Source organism: Phoenix dactylifera, chromosome 9 (genome assembly GCF_009389715.1).
Source record: "Phoenix dactylifera cultivar Barhee BC4 chromosome 9, palm_55x_up_171113_PBpolish2nd_filt_p, whole genome shotgun sequence".
Classification (NCBI taxonomy): Eukaryota; Viridiplantae; Streptophyta; class Magnoliopsida; order Arecales; family Arecaceae; genus Phoenix; species Phoenix dactylifera.
The window spans coordinates 9,053,112-9,072,238 of record NC_052400.1 but is presented as its reverse complement, the minus strand read 5'-3'; the positions used below and the strand labels follow the sequence as shown (position 1 = coordinate 9,072,238).

At 34.5% G+C, this 19,127-nt stretch overlaps 1 protein-coding gene across 3 annotated transcripts in view; it reads right to left on the bottom strand.

Annotated features, from left to right (window-relative positions):
- The window catches only part of LOC103716144 (probable inactive ATP-dependent zinc metalloprotease FTSHI 5, chloroplastic), a 33,907-nt gene that overhangs the window by 3,953 nt on the left and 10,827 nt on the right, over positions 1-19,127 (bottom strand). For all 3 annotated transcript variants that reach the window (XM_008804026.4, XM_008804027.4, XM_039129939.1), the window contains exons 10-16: positions 17,755-17,956; positions 16,442-16,570; positions 11,354-11,536; positions 7,308-7,427; positions 5,668-5,853; positions 5,469-5,543; positions 50-109 (exon numbers count right to left, since the gene is read on the bottom strand). In XM_008804026.4, the coding sequence (XP_008802248.1) occupies positions 50-109; positions 5,469-5,543; positions 5,668-5,853; positions 7,308-7,427; positions 11,354-11,536; positions 16,442-16,570; positions 17,755-17,956 (955 nt within the window). The remainder of the gene's footprint in view (positions 1-49; positions 110-5,468; positions 5,544-5,667; positions 5,854-7,307; positions 7,428-11,353; positions 11,537-16,441; positions 16,571-17,754; positions 17,957-19,127) is intronic.

The window sequence follows — 19,127 nt, the reverse complement described above, 5'->3', positions numbered from 1 at the left end:
TTCCACAGGGCTAATACACTGAATCCACATGAAGTAATTGGATCCATACCTTTTCAACTTTAGCTGCCATCTCAAACTCATGGTTGTTACCCATACTCAAAGTCCCAACCTAATCAAAATAATGGATCAATAGTGATAAGAAAGGCAGCAAGGATGAACCAACAAATCAATATTCAAGTCAATCTGATCAAATAAATTAACAGTGAACCTCGAGCAAATCAAGATTTAATTCTAGAAAGAAAGCCGCAAGTACTAATTTAGGTGAACTTGAGGAGTCTAAATTAATATTCTGGTCAATATCCAATAGAAAAAAAGATATATAAACCTTGAATAGATAAAGATCTAACTCCAGCAGGAAAGCCATCAATAGTAATTTAGGCGAATTTGAGCAGTAAATTAAAGTTATATAATAATTGACAATCAAGCCCATGAATTGATGTTTCAAGGACCACATTAATGCAAACTGAAACATAATCTTTGCATAACAATAAAAAATGCTAGATTTAACATTTATTTATTTGGGTCTACCATGTAAGTCCTTTAATATCTATTCCTATCAAGTGGATTGAATGAACCCATTTCTGATCCGGAAATGAACCCAAATGTAACAACGTCCAATCTGAAAAGTCAAGCTGGGTAGTGCTGTTGAATGCAACCTTTCAGTTCATATGGGAAGTTCATTCTATATGCATTGCCCAACAGGCCTAGCCATGGTTGACAAGACGTATGGCTAAAGATAAAGGCAGATGGAGTTGGGTGCTAAGGTGCTCAGTTTCTTGGGCGGTGCAATGAAGTTATGGAGAAATGAGCAGTTTGGGTGGAAGAGAATGAGTAACTAGAGGTTGGAGCCCCTGCCAACTACTTTCTCTCCCCCTTCTCTCTACACACAATTTGTCTGTTCCACTAATTTTAAATGAGACATTAACAAAGCATAGATATAACTTTTCTTTGTATTTTTTTGGATCTTTTCATTTCCCTGCTTGCCTGGCATTCTTCTAAGAGCAGTTTCCAAGAAGTGCAATTAAGGATTTTGCATAAAAACCATTTAATATCAATTTTGCAAGAAAAGGCTAGAATCCTTATTTTTTTCTCTTTTTTGCAAATGAGACACTTAGATATCCCCAGAAAAAATTATCCCCCAGTCTAAGTACAAGACAGGCGATAGTCTAAACAAATGGTTATCAGATAGTCAAAATGTGTATCAGACATTCAATAAAAATGTATTGGATAGTTAGTAAATGTGTATTGCTTGCCTCATACTTAGCCCCAAAAGAAAAAATCTCCAGGGACCCCTAAATGTGTATTGTTCTTCTAAAAAAACCTGAATTTTCTTGCAAATTGATATTTAGTGGGTATTTTATGCAAAATTCAAAAGCACGTTAGTTAATCCAACTCAAAAATTACTTTTTTAAGTTTCAATAGAAAAAAATGAAATTGATGACAGATTTCAATTTTGAACTATCAGGGTCTAGTTTTGCTTCTATTGCAGTAGAAGAATTTAATGAAGCTTTGCTAATTTTAAATCGGAAAATGGATGCTCTAAACAGTTTGGTCATCTATGCCCAAACCAGCAACAAGGATTTAAAGGAGGCTAACATGCACATAACTACACATGTCATGATGTTCTTACTGCAGAACAAGCTAGCAAAGTGGCATCCAGAGAAAAAAGAGAAGAGCGCCAGTTAAATAACTCAGAGCAAAAGAACTGAACAAATAAAATAACAATGAAAGGCCACAGAAGTGTACAAATCAGGAGAAATGTGAAGCAAACGAGATTTTACAAAGGTGAAAAAATAGGGAATGGAAGGAATAAAGAAATTTAGAGTTGGATGAGCATGCAAAAGGATGTTAAATATAAAGTCATGTACTTAAAGATGAAAGAAAATATCATACTATGCATTGCTATTAGAGTTCAGTGTTTTAACAATTTCAAATATTTTTCAGAATTCTAAACATAGCATAGTTATAAGTAACTCTGTAGCAAAAATGACAGATCAAATATTCTCCATACATGAACTATTGTAGCATATACCACTCAACTGTCAGATTTAGCAAATTGAATGCAATTATAATGAAGTTTGCTGATAAATAAAAGGAACATTTTCCTACTTAATCTTTATTACAAGTAAAGTGTTCTAAACCTTTCAACAAATCTATGATTTCCTTACAAGGACTAAGTCAAAATGTCAAATAATAGACAAGTATGAAGGAACAAGAACTGAAGAAAGAATGATGAGGCTCTAAATCAGATATATGGTCTCGGTCACAGGTATTTCATTGAAAAAAAAAAGATTTTTTCCATGGATATGTAGTTCAACAAAACAAAAATGTTACAAAATGAAATCCAGAAACAACGATCATTAAATGCTAAAGGCAATGCTGAAATTCAAGATCTGATTCAGATGTATCTTTCTTTGTGAGAAGTTGGTTTTGAGGAAAGAAAAGAAAGAAAGCCAAAAATAGGATATGAAATACAAGGACGGGGACTAACAGAAGTAAAAATCAAGCAGTCCATCAGATCTACCATCATTGAGAATTAGTTAGCTTAGGGAACATCATAAAATCAATCACAATAATAGACCCAAACATGTGAAAAGGAACTTTAGATGAGCGTGAAATGGGGCATTTTAATAAGTATTCATATAAAATTCTTACTTGATACCAAGGTTCATTGTAAGGGCATTGGGAATCATATCGATACCAGTATTGCAAGTATGCCCCTATATTGACACAAGGTCAGAAAATTAAGGTTCGCCATCTCGATACAGGATCCTGTACCGGTATCATCCTAGTACAGTGTTAGTATGCCTAGTACGAAGGTCGGTTCAGCATACTAAAACTTGGTACACCCTCCATACGGAGTCTCAATTCTGTACCAGTATGGTATGGTAAATCCATTTTAGGGTGCACACTGATACAACAAACCTTGTAAGAGACCCTTTCATATGCCCAGCCGTGGTAACGCACAAAATAGATGATATAGGTCCGTACAAATTACAGAATGAAACTAGACAAAATCGGTTGTTTCCACCTAATACATATCAGATTGGCCCCTACACTATATTGAACCTTGGTGCAATACCAGTACCTTACTTGTCCACTCTCAATTCACCTCTACAAATATGGCCACTTACTCAATGTTGGAGTTCTTATTTGTACATGATTCAAGATCAACAAATGAAATATCACTTTGCTCAACAAACTTTAAAGAAGAATACCCCGATAAAACACCTGTAATCTCTTTCAACCTGGATATTCTCCTACTTTATGTTCCCCCTCATCAATGATGCATTTTATGCAAGGTTCGAAATACTGAGGACTAAACCCATACCAACCAATGGTAGGGCGTAGCATGCACCATCTCAAGGATCATGCTAACAAAGGCTATAAAGTGGTAAGCATAGATATGCCCCAAATTATTTTGGTACAACATTTTAGCCCCAAAATTTAGTTTTGGACTTCTTATCATGTTTCCTTATCATAATACTATGTTTTGCAAGCAATATGGTGGGAGTATCGACTGGTTTGACTCATATACCAAACCAAACTGTGATACTATATCAATGTCTTACCAATACAGTATGGTACAATTAGTATAAATCAGTATATCACATCATGGTTAGCGACATTTATATTTATCAATAAGCTACACAAAACTTGAAATGCGGACTAAATTTAAAACCAATGTTAGAATCAGCAAATAAATGCAATTAGGTCCCTGGAAAATTGAACTAGTCTACAATGTGATCACTAACATGCTATGATTGATGGCAGGCACTCACTTATTTATTCATATTTTGTGATCAATTTCATTAATTTTTAGAAACATTTTATACCTTGGATTGAAGTGCAAGTTTATTGCACACACTCCATTAGTGTATTCACATTATGCGCATGAGTGCTTCAATTTATCTTCATTTTATTGGTGATTTAATTTATACATGCATAATGCATTTGTTAGTTAACAAATGAACGTTGATTAAAGATAATTTTATGAAAAAAATACTACGTATCTTGGAAAACAATGTATATTTATCTAACACCATATATATAATTTTTTGGAAATCATTTCAAAATAATTTCAAAAAATCAAAATAATCATGGAAATAAATTTCACTTGAGGCTTTGACCGAATATGTGTAACATAGAAAAAAATCAACCCATGTAGAGGTATCTTCCTTGGGTTGATTTACTTACAATGATCTTGGGCCAAAGCTTAGGTACAACACAAGCAGGCCCAAATTGCAAGCATTATTGTCCAAAATTTTGATAGCATGTGCACATAACTAGTGTCAACATGCTATGGATTTTTCCCAAAATTCATTACTTAGTATTATCAAAATTATGAGAATTAATTCAAAAAAGATCAAAAAAATAATTCTGGTAGGTTATAGATCAGACACTTCTCAACAATATATCCAAAAATCAACTAAAACAAACACCCTTTTCTTAGAGTTACTTTTTGACTTCACACGATTTTTTGGTGTATGCTTTTGGGGATCAACCCAAAACCCCAAATTAACATGATTTTCATGAGCATAATCCGATGATTAAAAATGTTCTGAACTCAATTTTAAAAGAGTTACCTTTAGTTTAAACTAAATTACAAAGGTTCAGATTTTTGAAGAAATCTTTGAAAATAAGTGTAGAGGCACTCTTACCTAGCTCGAAGTAACTTTTAAATTGAAAAATTGCTAATATGAAGGAAATCCAATGCAAATATGAGCACCACATTATCGTTTCTCCATGTTCTCCTCATTTCCATTATTGAATGGTGGAAAGAGAGGACAAAGACCCGTTAAGACATGCAAGAGATACCTAGTCATACTGCTTAGTTCGAGGCTGACTCGTGGAGTCAATTCAGATGCTATTTGGTCAATTTTTGCCTGAGCCAAGCATTTAATGTACCAATATGGATGCTTAAGTATGAGGTGTGAACTAAGCAGTTTTTGAATTGTTGATTCTATCCACCACAATATGTTTGGCTGAGGATAAAACAAAGGCAGAAAATGATGCTTCAACACAGAACATGAAAAGCTGACAATCATATACGAAATAGCTTTGGAAAAACCATCAACACTCCATGCTTTACATATTTTGTTATCTTTGCATGAATCATGAAGTTTTATGCATGGCCTTAGCCACCGGTTGGCGGGCATGATACATAATATGCCAATAGCACTTGACACCAGCACAATACCTGCTCTATGCCAATAATTGGCATGATCTGTGCCTGTGTGCCAAGCACCAGCAATGGAATGACATGGCATGGTACTAACCGTATCACTACCAGGCCGACATGCCACCAGCACATTATACTTCAAAATATATTCCATAGCAAAACTATATATGAAACATAAAGCATGCTGATCCATGAAAATATTGGAGACACAAAAAAAAGGCAGTGCTGAGTGTGTTTTCATAGATCTATATGGATGGAACTTGGGCCTTCAGGAATTGGTAAATACTGCTTTGCTACTAATGTAAATGGCAGGGCTGTCATCAGGACCCCATCCATATTGAATCACCATCCGAGTAGCTATCTGTAGATAACAATCATATAATAGAGGAAAAAAGATCATAAGTCCAACAAAAAAAATGTTCAAAAGGGAGAAAATGAATTTAGTACTAGCTTTTGCAACCAAAAGTACAAAAAATGTAACATACCTCTTGTGCTTGCTTGAGCTCAGATGAGGACAAGAAATTTTCTTCCCCAAAAGGAAGAAGCATTTGAGATGCAATATATGAACCAAAGCAAAAGACAAGCTTCTTTTCAAGGTATGACCTTGATTCCAAATTTCCATTTGCAGAGCCTTTGTTTTTTGCCTTTGTAATCTTTGTACATCCAATTCCCTAAAAAAAGAAAGGATAAAAGTCATCATTCTTTCCATCTGACAAACATTTCTTGATAGAAGTAGAGAACTTCAACCAACATAGCAGGAACTTGGAAGCTAGAACTCAAGTGCAGCCGGCATAAGGTGTATCAGAACAATATATGCCTTGCCATGTTGTAACATGACAAAACGATAAATATAATAAATAAATAAAGGATATTTGGCTTCATGACAAGCACTGCCAAGTCACATCAACAGTATTCAACTGGCCCGGGTTGATATGGGCCAACACACCTAGATATCTGACACCAACCTAGTGCCAGATGCCAACATCGGCCTGACAAGCTGCATGCTAGCGAGCAAGGATTGGCATATACTGGTACTTGAAACCAGGGTTGAATATGCACAAACATAGAAATGATACCAAACAAATAGTAGGTTTTGTATATGCACTAAATAATTTGTTTAATATATAGGAAGAGCTAACTTTCTATGCAGATACAGGGTGAGTCTGATCTAAATTATTGGAATATGTTTCATCAATGAAATAAATACATTTCTGACTCCTCCTCACAAATCCAAACATACTTGATGTTTGGCTTAAATTTAAATTTCTAAATTAAGAATGTTATATTCAATGCTGTGGATGACATAATAGACATTACACAATCTGACCAAAGCCACTGTAACAAATTAGAAAAGAACTCCGAGGAAAAGATGACTTCCTGGATAGATCGCCAGTTGAACAGTTTTGAAATTTGATTAGGTAACATTAATTGTGCTTGAATAAGTATCAATAACTCTGGCTTATCCCACATAACTGCAAGAAGGCTAAAGCTGAGTCATCAATCAGCTTCTTCTAGCAGCACAGCGGGCATAGGAGAATCCTCAGTTGGCCTTTTGAAAGAATTAGTCTTAGAAATAAATTGTTATACAGAGAATTAGATATTTAGATCAAATACATTTCAGCAGATATTAATGTTCGACAAAAATCATTCAATATTTTAGCCTTCCATGTAAATGTCTGGTGGATTAATAGCACTAAATTCTGTCTATGCAATAAAAGTACAGAACACACATAGAAATGCTAAAATGATGACAAGAAATAAATCACACAGCTACATATAATTTCTTGCTGTTAAGGAATTAGTTAACCATAGACTGCTTCGCAAGATAATTATATAAACTCAGTAAATATATTAACAATTTGTACAAAATCGAGACAATTAACTAAACTCATAACTCATATGTTGTTATATGCCAAAATCGTTGACAAGGTTTGATCAAAACTTTGTTTGGAGGTTTAAATTTTTCTTTAGTGTAAGTATATTAAAACTATTTACAGGACCAATATTTGTGTTTTGACGCTACATAATTCCTTGCTATGAACAATCAACTCTCGCTAAGATCACTGCTTAAATGAATAATACCAAAAGTTTGATCAGGACAAGAAAGGTATAAACCAAGACAAACCTCCCAAGCAGCTGGCTCCAGCCATATATTATCAACAGCATCAAAATTTGGCAGAAGAAGCGCAATAAGAGCACGACCAGCAGCCCAGACAGCATGTGGAAATTTTGTCTCCCTTGTCCACTGACAATCATTAAAAAAAAAGCATAAAAGCACAAAGTTAAGAAAAACATATATAGAGATATATAGATATACAGACACACATGCATATATACACATATATATCCCAAAAGACTTCGACAGCAGCTTAACCTAATATATATCACTGTGACTGCATGGGATTTGCTGGGACATAGGTAGATCCAAGCAACTAGTTACAAATGTAGTTCACTGACATGTATATAATAGTCGATATACAGCTGCCTAGTTAGCATCTTAAATTATGAACAAAACTTTAATCCTATGTACAAATCCCCCATCTCAAACCACAACAAAAAGAAAAAGTATAGTTTCTGTCCATTTGACCAAATAAATATGCTCATTACTACACATAACGCAAGAATCCACAGGATGAGGTTCAGCTATTCTGTAAATTACAGGCAAAAAGTTATTAATACATACCAGAATCAGGAAAATTTATTGGAAGAGATGTTAAAGTTAATACACACTGCCACTTTTTTTGATAGAAGAAAATCTAAGCTTTCATGGTCTACATGCCAGATTATAATCTCAGAATTGATTTTGTTTTTATAAAAAGAGTTTTCTTCCATGATGCAGAAATAGTAAATTATAGGGAAATATGATTGCCATAAAAATGCAACAAAAAAGGGGGAAAAAGCTTCAAGCATACAAACTGAACTGCAAAAATATTTATGACAAACTCATTCAATTAATACACTAAAAACACATGGAGTGACAAGAAATAAATGTACTCACCCATCTGATATGGCTAAAGTTCTTTAAAAGTACTCAGAAAACAAATATGAGCATTAAACAGCATGATGAATTTAGAGGCATAGCCATGATGTTATTTTGGTTATACTAAAAATTGAGATACAGATAAAAGAAATTCGACCAAACACCATTTTAGCTAATAAAAAGGCCGTCAGTGTAATCAGATTTATGTTATTTCATATTGTTTGATTCCAAATAAAACAAAATGAGTTGAAATGTATATGGTCCATTGAATCAGGATCGCAAGTTTGGATGTGAAATAAATTTGTGATCCTGCCTGATTTAGCCTAAAACACAAGTAATCTATGTTATATAAAAAAATATTTTATGTTATATAAAAAGATATTTTATGTTTCATAAATTCTTGTTGGACCACTGACCATATGATGGTGGCCATCTAAACTAGTCCAACATTTCAGGCCATGCTAGTATGGCCCTTGCAAGTATAACTGGGCTAGATGTACAGTCAGATCTGAAGTGACCCTGTAGTACAATTACAAGTCACTCACTGGTCAAGAGCTGGAAGTTCAATCTACCAGATTTACGTGGAATGATACACAATCCTGTAAAATGATCCATAACTTCAATGCTACAATACACTTCTTTAGACACAGGTCGATTTCAACTACGTTTTACAAATTATAACTAGCCTATAGAAATCTAGGATCCCAAAATGTCCTACATATCTAAGGTTCTTTGGGACATGTGCACTGCATAAATTTTTAAGTATTTTCACATGCAACGATATTCCTATGCCATTGCATAATCTCAAAATTCATAACAAAAAACTAAAGGGGACAAGTAAATATCTACAAATTATCAACAAATTGTAGTTGTCATATGCATGTTGCTGCGAACCTAAGAAGCTCATGTATGGGTAACAATATTGAAAGCTTTATGATAAAGGGACACATTAATTGCTAAGTTTAATTTGGTGTAAAATGATGACATTTTTCTTAGTTGTGAGTCCAGTCTATACATCACAACTTCCAACTCTGAATGAGGGGGAAAAAGGACCAAAAATAATTTCAGTCATGGAGAAGAGCCAGAATTTTTTAGTACAAACAAGGCTGTTCAGAATGGACAACAAAGATTGATAAAAGGGAAGGCACAAACTATACCGCTTTATGTCATACACCAGTAATTATTATCTAATACACATCAATACAAGCAACATACACGACAATATAGGGCCAATTCAGATGATACAAAAGTATACAGTATACACTCTTGTGTTGTGCTGATAACCAACTGGCACAAATTATATATTAGATAAAATACGACAATATAGGGCCACTCAGATGATACTAAAGTATGTAGTCTTGTGATGTGCTGATAACCAACTGGCATAAATTATATAATAAATAAAATGCATTTGGCATGCATTTTAATCATTGCTTGTAGTAGTGCATAAATAAGACTAGAGTTTGTTGGTTACCTTAACTAAGCAATAAGGTTAATGAGTAGAAAATGACAGGCTCTATGCCCAATGCAAATATCCTGAACAGACAGATAAAATTACAGTTTAATTTGAGATTCTGAAGTACAAGACAGTGTTTAGAGTTTAATTTAGTGAAATTAATTTGCCTAAACTTGAACAGGCACCTTCTTTCGGTGGATTGCGATAACTTCCAATTGTTAAGAAAACAATTAGATTTATACATGAGCTTGAAGTAGCTAGATCTTAGATGAATCTTCTTGAAAAATTTATCTTACTAAAGGAGTTCATTCTCCAGCTATTCTAGCATGGAATCCACCATGCCAAGATAAGAATGGTATCAGCCTCTTCAATATGGAATAGTTTGCTCAAGGAAAGAGCTTATACTGGGGCTTTATGATGAACATATAGCCAATGCATAACAAGCCATTAAAAAAAGAACAGAAACTTTCAGTTTTGTTAACCTAATGGCAGATTCCAAGAGCTTGTACGTTTTCTACTTCATTATATGATGTCCGTTGATCAAACAAACATAACCCGTAGGTTCAGCTTTCACTATAGGAATGCAGACATCACATAATGAACACGATATGACCTCAGCACTACTCAAGTCTAGACAGGATGAATATTTGTATGCAGGACAGTTTACTAAACGAGTTGCAGCAAATTTAAAATTTGAATCAATTTGTCCTTTCATATTAGAGAAAAACCATAAAAACAGACCATATAAAGAAACAAATCAAGAGGTTCACCATTTTACAGTAGGAGAAAATCAAGAGCGTATCATAGCCATGTTTTCAATAATACTTCATCATAATGACCATGACAGATCACTATGAATGACGTTCACAAAACCACTTCAGTTTTATTTATTAGTTGCTCTGCAAACACCAGACATAATATTCATTATTATATTTAATGCTTGGACGGTTATATCTGCACCTGATAAGCTTACCTAAATAACAAATTCAAAATACTGTTAAAAACAAATACTTCAATATAAGGGCTAACAAGTAGCAATGAAATATGGGTATAAGAGAAGTTTACACAAAATGGGGCATGGAAAAAAAAAATCATTTGCATTGTAGCTCTTCAGAGTTGAATTCTTATCTTTAAAAGGTTCGCCATGTCGGTACCGGACCCCGTACCGGAGTGTCGGCACGGCATGGTACGGTATAGAAACTTTTTGGCATACCGAGTTTCGGTATACCACCTATACCGGGTACTGGTACCGAACTGGTACGGTACGGTACGCTCCGTATCGTCTGGCTTGGGCCAGTACGGCGTACCATGGGTGTGATCATAAATAAAGAAGCATATCATATCAGGCTGCAAATGGATACGTAGATAATTGTCAACTTGTGATTTTATACTATAATAAAATTCACCAGATCACCAAATAAAATATTAACATTTACGGTTAGCTACTATGCTAATAACTTGATGGTTGTAAATGAATAGTGCAATATGCAAAGCTTTGTGGTGGCCTAACAAGACATCTCCAATAACCAAAACAAAGCAGGAAATGAAGAATCTGCAATGTGTAGAAAAAATGCCTAAAGTCACACATGTATAGTCTACTAAACGTAACATGTAATAGAAGGTAAGCAATAATGTAAAATAGAACTGGAAATACTGGAAATATAAAGACTAATTGTCTAATGCAATTTATACATAGAATGAAAAGACACGTTTATATTCCAGTATTGTAGCTTACATCAAGCGGGGGGCTCAAAAGTTCAATCCCATTGCTTATCTGCCCATAAGGTTCCATTAGATCAACGACTGATTGTATATCTTCCCTTGTTAGTGTCAATCCAAGATGATTAACCAGACTTTTGCTTATCCCCTTAATAAGTTTTGTTCGTCTCAACCATTTAGGAATAGTATCACTCAGAGTCTGCAAGAAAATCACAACTGAATGATGAGTCATATAAAAGATGTGACCTAGAATAAATCATGCAACACTTCATAGTCAAATAAGATGACAATGTGACCGAAATTAAAAATAATACATAAGAATATATTCAGTATTAAATATGATCCCAAAGACCGGGTTCTACATAAATAGCTTCAATTACATACATATAACACAGGAGTTTATACCAAAATCAACAATAGGCACACATATTGCTGGCAGAAACATCAAATTATTTGTAGAACCTTTTACTCCACCAATAGAAAAGGATGCGATAGGTATTGTCACAGGCCTCTTGTACTTAAAAAAAAAAATAAAGATGTGTGTAACATTGAAATATAAACCGTCTATCCATGTGTTAAGTGCTGAATAATACTGAAACATGTGCTGTGCCTTGGAGAATAATTTATAAGACTTTCCTACCAGACTTTTGGATTTAACAATGTTTGTCAAAATAAAATTTATAAGATTAAAGATTTAAGAAATAGCCTTGCATTTCAAAGTTAAAATTTTGACCCAATGCTAAAAATCTATAGCTTGCAATAAAACTGAGAATCCAACTTTTAATTCCTAAGGAATTTGAGTTTTTGAGTACCATTATTTAACTCTTTTTTTTTCTTTTTTTTTTATTCTTTTTTTTTTGGGGGGGGGGGGGGCACCTTCCTTATTTACATATGATGTCGTAAGTAAATGTAAATAGAAATGAAAATAAAATGAAAACAAGGACATTTACTTGACTTAAATAAGTGTTGTTTTGGTATCTTTACCAGCTAAGGGAGTGTTTGGTGTTGCTTCTCCTCTATAGAAAGAAAAACTAGAAGCTTGGTTTTCTAACCTCTCCTAAAAGTGCTCTGTTGACATTTTCTTCTGGTAGAATCACTTCTCAGATAATGTTACTAAACAATTATTTTGCTAGGAAGTGCCTTTTTTGCTTAAAAGAAACAAAAGCAATTTTTAAGAGATACCAGACGCACCTTAAGTCCTCACCTGCATGACTTCCTACTTAGGCAACCAACATAAGTAGGTGATACATCTAGTAGGCCGCAGTTCTTAGCGAACCTAACTTACCTCTAAATAAAGGCAATGGCAAAAAGGATCGGCTAAGAAAGAGGAGTGAACAGGAAAGAGAGTGGGAAGAGGAACTTAGACAAGCGGTTAAGGATTCTATTGGCCATTTAAGGTAAGTAACTTCAATTTTTTTGGAATTAAGGTGATGGTTTGTGAGTCTTTCAGCTTCTTTCAAGTTCATGTGCGTCCCAACCTATGTTACCTGGTTTGTTAGTTGGCTCAACATGGGTTTAGATTTGTCATTTGCGATTTGCTGGCTACTAATGAATCCAATATGATAGGGGTAGGATTAGAAAATTATATTTTAAAATTCTAATATATATTCAATTATTAATTAATTTTGATTAGAATAGTAGCTCATGGAATTTGACATAGTAATATAAATTTGATGAAGGAAAAAAAAGAATCACGCAGCCAATAATCCATAATATATTAAAAATAAATTATTTGGATTATGTATATGCAGCCATTAATTTTATATAGGACTTACATAGTTTGTGACGTAACTTTTTGTTTGAGCTTATAAGTTCTCTTCCCTGTTTTCCATGTTTCTGCTTGACCAACAGCTTCCCCAATAGGCCAGCTTTGGTTGGCTTCCTCATTGTTTTGATCAAAGTATGCCGAACCGATATCAATAGGTGTACCAGTCGCCTACCGAACCAGCAATAGCACGCGCACGGCGCACTGTGGACAATGCCACAGCATGTTGTGGCATTTAAATGCCATAAAGCGCCCGAAGGCGTACTGGTGCCACCGCTCCGGTTCCCACCGGTGCGCCCTTCGTATCGCTCAATTCCGGCCCCATAGGGGCTGAAACCGTTTTCCACCGCTATACCGGACCGGTCTAGTACGGGCTAAACCGGCCAGTACAGGCTGAACCGGCCGATACAGGCCCGTTCAGCATACCTTAGTATCAACCAATACTGCAACATTTAGGATTGTATTAGCCAAAATGAATTAACCTTTTCTAGTATAGGCCAAAAGAGTCCAATATGAATTTTGTATGAGTCATGAAGTTTGCACTGTATTATGAATGCTGCATTATAGCACAAATCATATCCGTAAATATTGCTCTTTGATGGCAGTAAAGCAAGGTTTGAAAATTCGGTTTCAATTTCGATTTTGGTTAGGCTTGTAGAGTTTCTATTTCAATGGTTTCAAAAGTTTTGCTCAAAGTTTTGGCATTATGGCCAAAAGATTGAAAAAAATTCCAAATAATTGGAAAAATATAAGAAAAACAAAAAAAAGCCAAAAATCTATTATCTAACATTTTAGAGTATTTTATGTAATATAGGTTATTTGTTTGTGTAGTATTGACAATCTTAGGCTGATGCTAGTATTGCATATGAGTGAAACTATACTATCAATTTTGTCATGAACACTATATATAACATATATAACTTTCTTCTTGAACTTTGAATGCTTAAAAGATCATTTTATTTACCAATTCTAAAGCCTTCTAGTGTCATGTGCATTCAGTTTCTTTATTTTCTAGTAGAATTCATAAATACATTGAATACTAAGAACTTTAAAGTTAAGTGGCTATTTGATTATTTCTATGTAGTTAAAGAATGTTACTTCTTTATATTAAAAATTTGTAACCTCTTTGAAATGTCTCTTACTTAGTTGTCCAAATTAGCCTTTGTAATATTCTACAATAGCGATCTCTTTTGGGCACCTCAGTCAATTAATGTTAAATTCATTATCTGTCTCATCTTTTAACTTAAAGAAAATGAGAGAAAAATCATCAAAAATTAATATTATATAGTCTACATACTCAAATACAGAAATGACCCCATTATAATTGTAAACATCAACATAATACTTAAAAGAAGCATTTATAGCTAGTTTCAATCAGTTTTGACTGAAACTGACAGAAACTGACTGAAACCCAAAACTCAAGACCTCACTTAGAAGTAGAATATTGTAGAAACTGGGAACTGAGAGCCAAGTCTAAGTGAAAAATTCTTGCTAACAAGGAATTCTTGCTATAACTACATTTTCTTACAGCAATTTGAGCTCTTTAAATCTTCAAACTATCTAGCATTTCATCTGGTTCCCAAATGTATAACCAGCTTTCCATTGGACATACTATTAAAGCTATTAAAGCTCTGCATTATGCTATCTCCGTGGTTTTTGGACCATTATGCTAGCAATGGCTAGCACTATTACTTATGTTCCCCCATAGTGTATGATATATGCTTCACATCTTGCCAGCACTAATATTCAAAATGATAAAATAGTAAAACATTCCATACTGCATATCAGGATGCTAGTAATCTATCAACCATGCATTTACTTCTACAAAAAGTTCCTACATAAACACATACAGCTGATCAACTCAAAAAAATTAGTAAATGCTTCCTATAATATGCACAAGTACACAAACAACCTGAAGTTAACAAAACTATATTTATTTACAAAATAAGAGAAAGTTACATTGCACAAATGCAAAAAGATGCACATTGCAATCTCACAACTGCAAATTATGCAGCTCAACTTACAGAGGTAGCCCAAGTTTACTATTTGTTATCAACAACATTACAATGCTTTAAAAAAACAAAATTATCACATCCTATATACACCAAGAACAAATGCATCATATGACAAAAAGATAAAAACAACAAATCACAACAACTCATAAATGACTTCACACAGGACTGAAAATGAATCCTTACAAGGAATATAAGGTTCTTGGAGATCAGAAAAGATTAAAATTGAACAAGACAAGGGTGGCTTGAATACTATGTCAACTTTTCCAATTAAAAAAAAGAATGAGGAATCAAAAGTATAGAGAGAAAAAAAAAGCTAATATTTATCACTCAAGCAAGAGACGAAGCAACTGCTTCAAATTTAGGTCATCACCTGAATATGACCATGCATTAGGTAGAATACTTTTTATCACTTACAATGTAATATACATTGATATGCAAATAATATGTTAAGATTCGTCAATAATGAAGTTCTAAATTTTTGAATTTATTAATAATTCGGGAATCTTTACAATAGGAAATGATTGGGAGAAATTGATCATATGGTTATAACCGGGGATTATAATTAGAAAGAGATTCTTCTCCTGCAGAACTAGATAGGAACACTGGTTGCCAACACTCCTACGAGGATGAAACAATTAAGGCCTGTTTGGCTATTTCTACATGATTGAGCTGAAAATCATTTAGGATTTGTAGACTGGGCCATCCATTTAAGCATGGCCCTGTATCAACCAAACTCCACCCAGCCCAAATCCTGTGGAAAGAAAAAAAAAAGATCTCCATAGGTCTTTTTCTTCTTCCCGCAGCCCAAAAGCTAGAATCTGGGCTGGGTTTGGACAGGTTCTTGGAAAATGGAAGCTAGATGGGCCACAAGCCTGATTCCTGTAGGATTTTTAGCCCAATCCTGTAGGAATATCCAAACATACCCTTAGAAGTTTTCTATTCTTTCCCATCCCAAAAAAGAAAGTCCTTGGAAATGTAACAGAAAACTTATGATACTCCATGACTCGATAACATCGATTAAGCTAGTTAATTACCATAAGTCCTCCTATAATTTCATGCTTTAGAAAGCAAAAAAAGAGCAAAAAAACTAACATCGGTTTTATGCTGATTCCAATTGTTTCTCCATAGGGAGGTAAAAACTATATGGAGGCACATAATCATAAATCCATGATATTTAGTTGTTATCTTTCTCAATAATATGTTTACAAAGCTCTGGTGCTCGTGAGAAAGAAGCAAATGGCAAAAAAATTGTCAGTTTTGGCATTAACTAACTTTTTATGAAAATAAATTAGAGATAGTAGTAAGACAACTAAAAATTTCATACCGCAAACCAGCTGCAATAGCACATTAACTCATCAGTGTCAAGAAACTTGTTCCGAAAAGCACTACCTTCCAGTGCCAAAGGAACAAGTTTTAATTCTATAGGCCTCAGCAAAGCCGTCTTCTCAGCAACCTGGAAAGGAGAACATAAATTGATTCTTTAAAAGTTGAAAACAGAACTCAGGGTAAAATGATGACAAACAAAAGAAACAACCAAGGTTTCACTAGCGAAGCATGTTTCAGTTTAAGTATGGAATCATTCTTGCTTCCATCAACATTTTTGGCATCTATGGTATGAGAGTAATGGAGTCGCGGTATTTTATGGACTTGCAGAATTAACATTATATGTTATTGATCAATCCATTTTACCAGTTCTATCAATAAATGATAGAGAGGGTGCAAATAAAAATCAAGGATAGCATTTCACCTAATAAAATAATATCAGTATTGCAGTACATAATCATGTAGAGACATGTAACAGTATATCAAAATATGATAGTCGGACATTTTTGCAAGATGAAGCTAATACATTTCGCAATAAAGTAGAGGACTGGGTTCCAGCCATAAAGGGAAGAGAATGCCAATTATAAATTTATAAGAGTAATAATATTATAGCATGAGAAGCACCAGAGTTAGATAATGTAAATATCTCAGAACATGCATCTTACTAAAACCCTTCTGATAGAATTCCAGTGTTTGTGCAAATAAGTAAGATTATTCAATAATACAAATGAAATTTATTTCAGTTACTTGTTTAATGAAATACATATTCTGATCCTCGCCCACCAAGCAATGATCAGAAGAAACAGAAACAAAGTGAGTCCATCATTGCAACTAGAATACATTTATTGGTCCCACTGCCATATGGAGAGGCTGAGGATGAAATTGGAAAAGGAGGCCTGTTTCAATTTGCTTCACAGTATCAAGGAAAGTTATTAATTTGTCCAGCCATAGTCATCCAAAGTCACAAGACAATATCCTCATGCAACCATAAGACACCGCCTATAATGGTAATACTGTTACAGGGTTTAAACATTCAACCATTGTTTTCATTCCAATATGTAACCTAACTCATTATGCAGTCAGTATAGGCACCCAGGGTGCCTAGATAGTCAGGGTCCCTACCGAGGACTGCCAAGCCGTGGTCAGGGATCCCTACCGAGGACCACCCAGCCATCTTGACACACTTGTGCATGATTCCCTCCCCCCAACAAAAGAGAGTTATGAAGTCTGAAGCGCAGTTGAAAAACTATGAAATTATAAGTGCAAAAACAGACAAATTACAAACAAAAGCATCAAGGACTTAAGTGATTGTACCTTTTTCCAATCTACAAAATCAGTTAATCCATCATCCATTGTTTCTTTCGCTGCTAGGCGCAATATTTTTTCCCTTTCCAGTTGAGTTGGCCGTTGAAGATGCAATACCCTATCCATCCGACCGGGTCTTTGCAAGGCCTCATCAATTTGTTTAAGATTTCTAGTGGTAGCCATTAAAACAACTCCATCTTGTTTCTCAAACCTGTGAAAGAAGTACCTTGTAGGCTATAAAGAGTGTCTACTACCGTGGCACAATGATAATAAAAAGTAAAATGATTTGACACTCAAAAATAGACCATTAATAAAGGACCTATGTGAAAGATAAAACTTGCAATCTTCTTTAGTATAAAAGTATTTATTTTACAATCATAAACACACACATGATGATGTAAGTAATGCTTTTGGGAAGGAGTACTATTTTGGGAAGAAGTTTTTGCAATTAATTGATTTTGTCAAAGTACTTGTGAGGTAAGTAATGCTTCACTTTTCCAGATTTATCGGCAAATTGTACGATTATGATATTAATCAATCACAGATCATATTATTTCATGATGCATGAATTTGATGCCTACCACCCTCCTCTCACCCTCTCCCTCCCCCCCTCTCTCTTCCTCTCTCCCGTTCTTCCTCTCCTCCACCCTCTCTGTCGTGTCAGAATGTGCTCCGCCAGCCTCCGCCGGTCTTCTCCTTCTCTCTCCCTCCCTTCTCTCCCTTCTCTCTCTGTCTGTTTCTCTCTCTCATTCTCCCTCGCCCCCTCTACTGTGTCGGTACGGGCTTGGCACGAAACGGCAGAAGGGTCGTACCGAACTGTGCCACCAGTTTCGGCATAGCAATTCTTGCTCTCAGTCTATATTAAGGACCCCGCTAATGGGGGCATTGCCGTAAGAAGTTATTCTGCAAGAAGATGCATGACATATCGTAAGCGGATGCGCAATTCTGAAGGACTTTGTTGTAAGATGATGCATGGCATGCCACAAGAAAATGCACGATATCATGACCCTGTCACAAGAAAAATATAGTCATAGCTCATAGTTGACGAGATAAAACTTGATTGTTTGAAAAAATTTGGATTTATGAATGAAATTTGAAATTGAGAAAGATTGAATTTGGCATGCATAATATCTTAATAATGCCGCATATCTAGATTTGATTTTGAACAGATGAATTCCATATGCTTATTTTCAATACATTATTATTATTTTATTGTCTGATTTATCTAGTTAAAGTGTTCATTGCTTACTGGGTTGTCTAGCTCATTATTCTATATTTTACTGTTTTTACATATCTTGAGAACTAAGCTAGCACAAGGATACATTTCAGGAGAGTGATTAGAAGCAGAACTTTGATCTATTTATTTTAGTCTAGAATTTTAT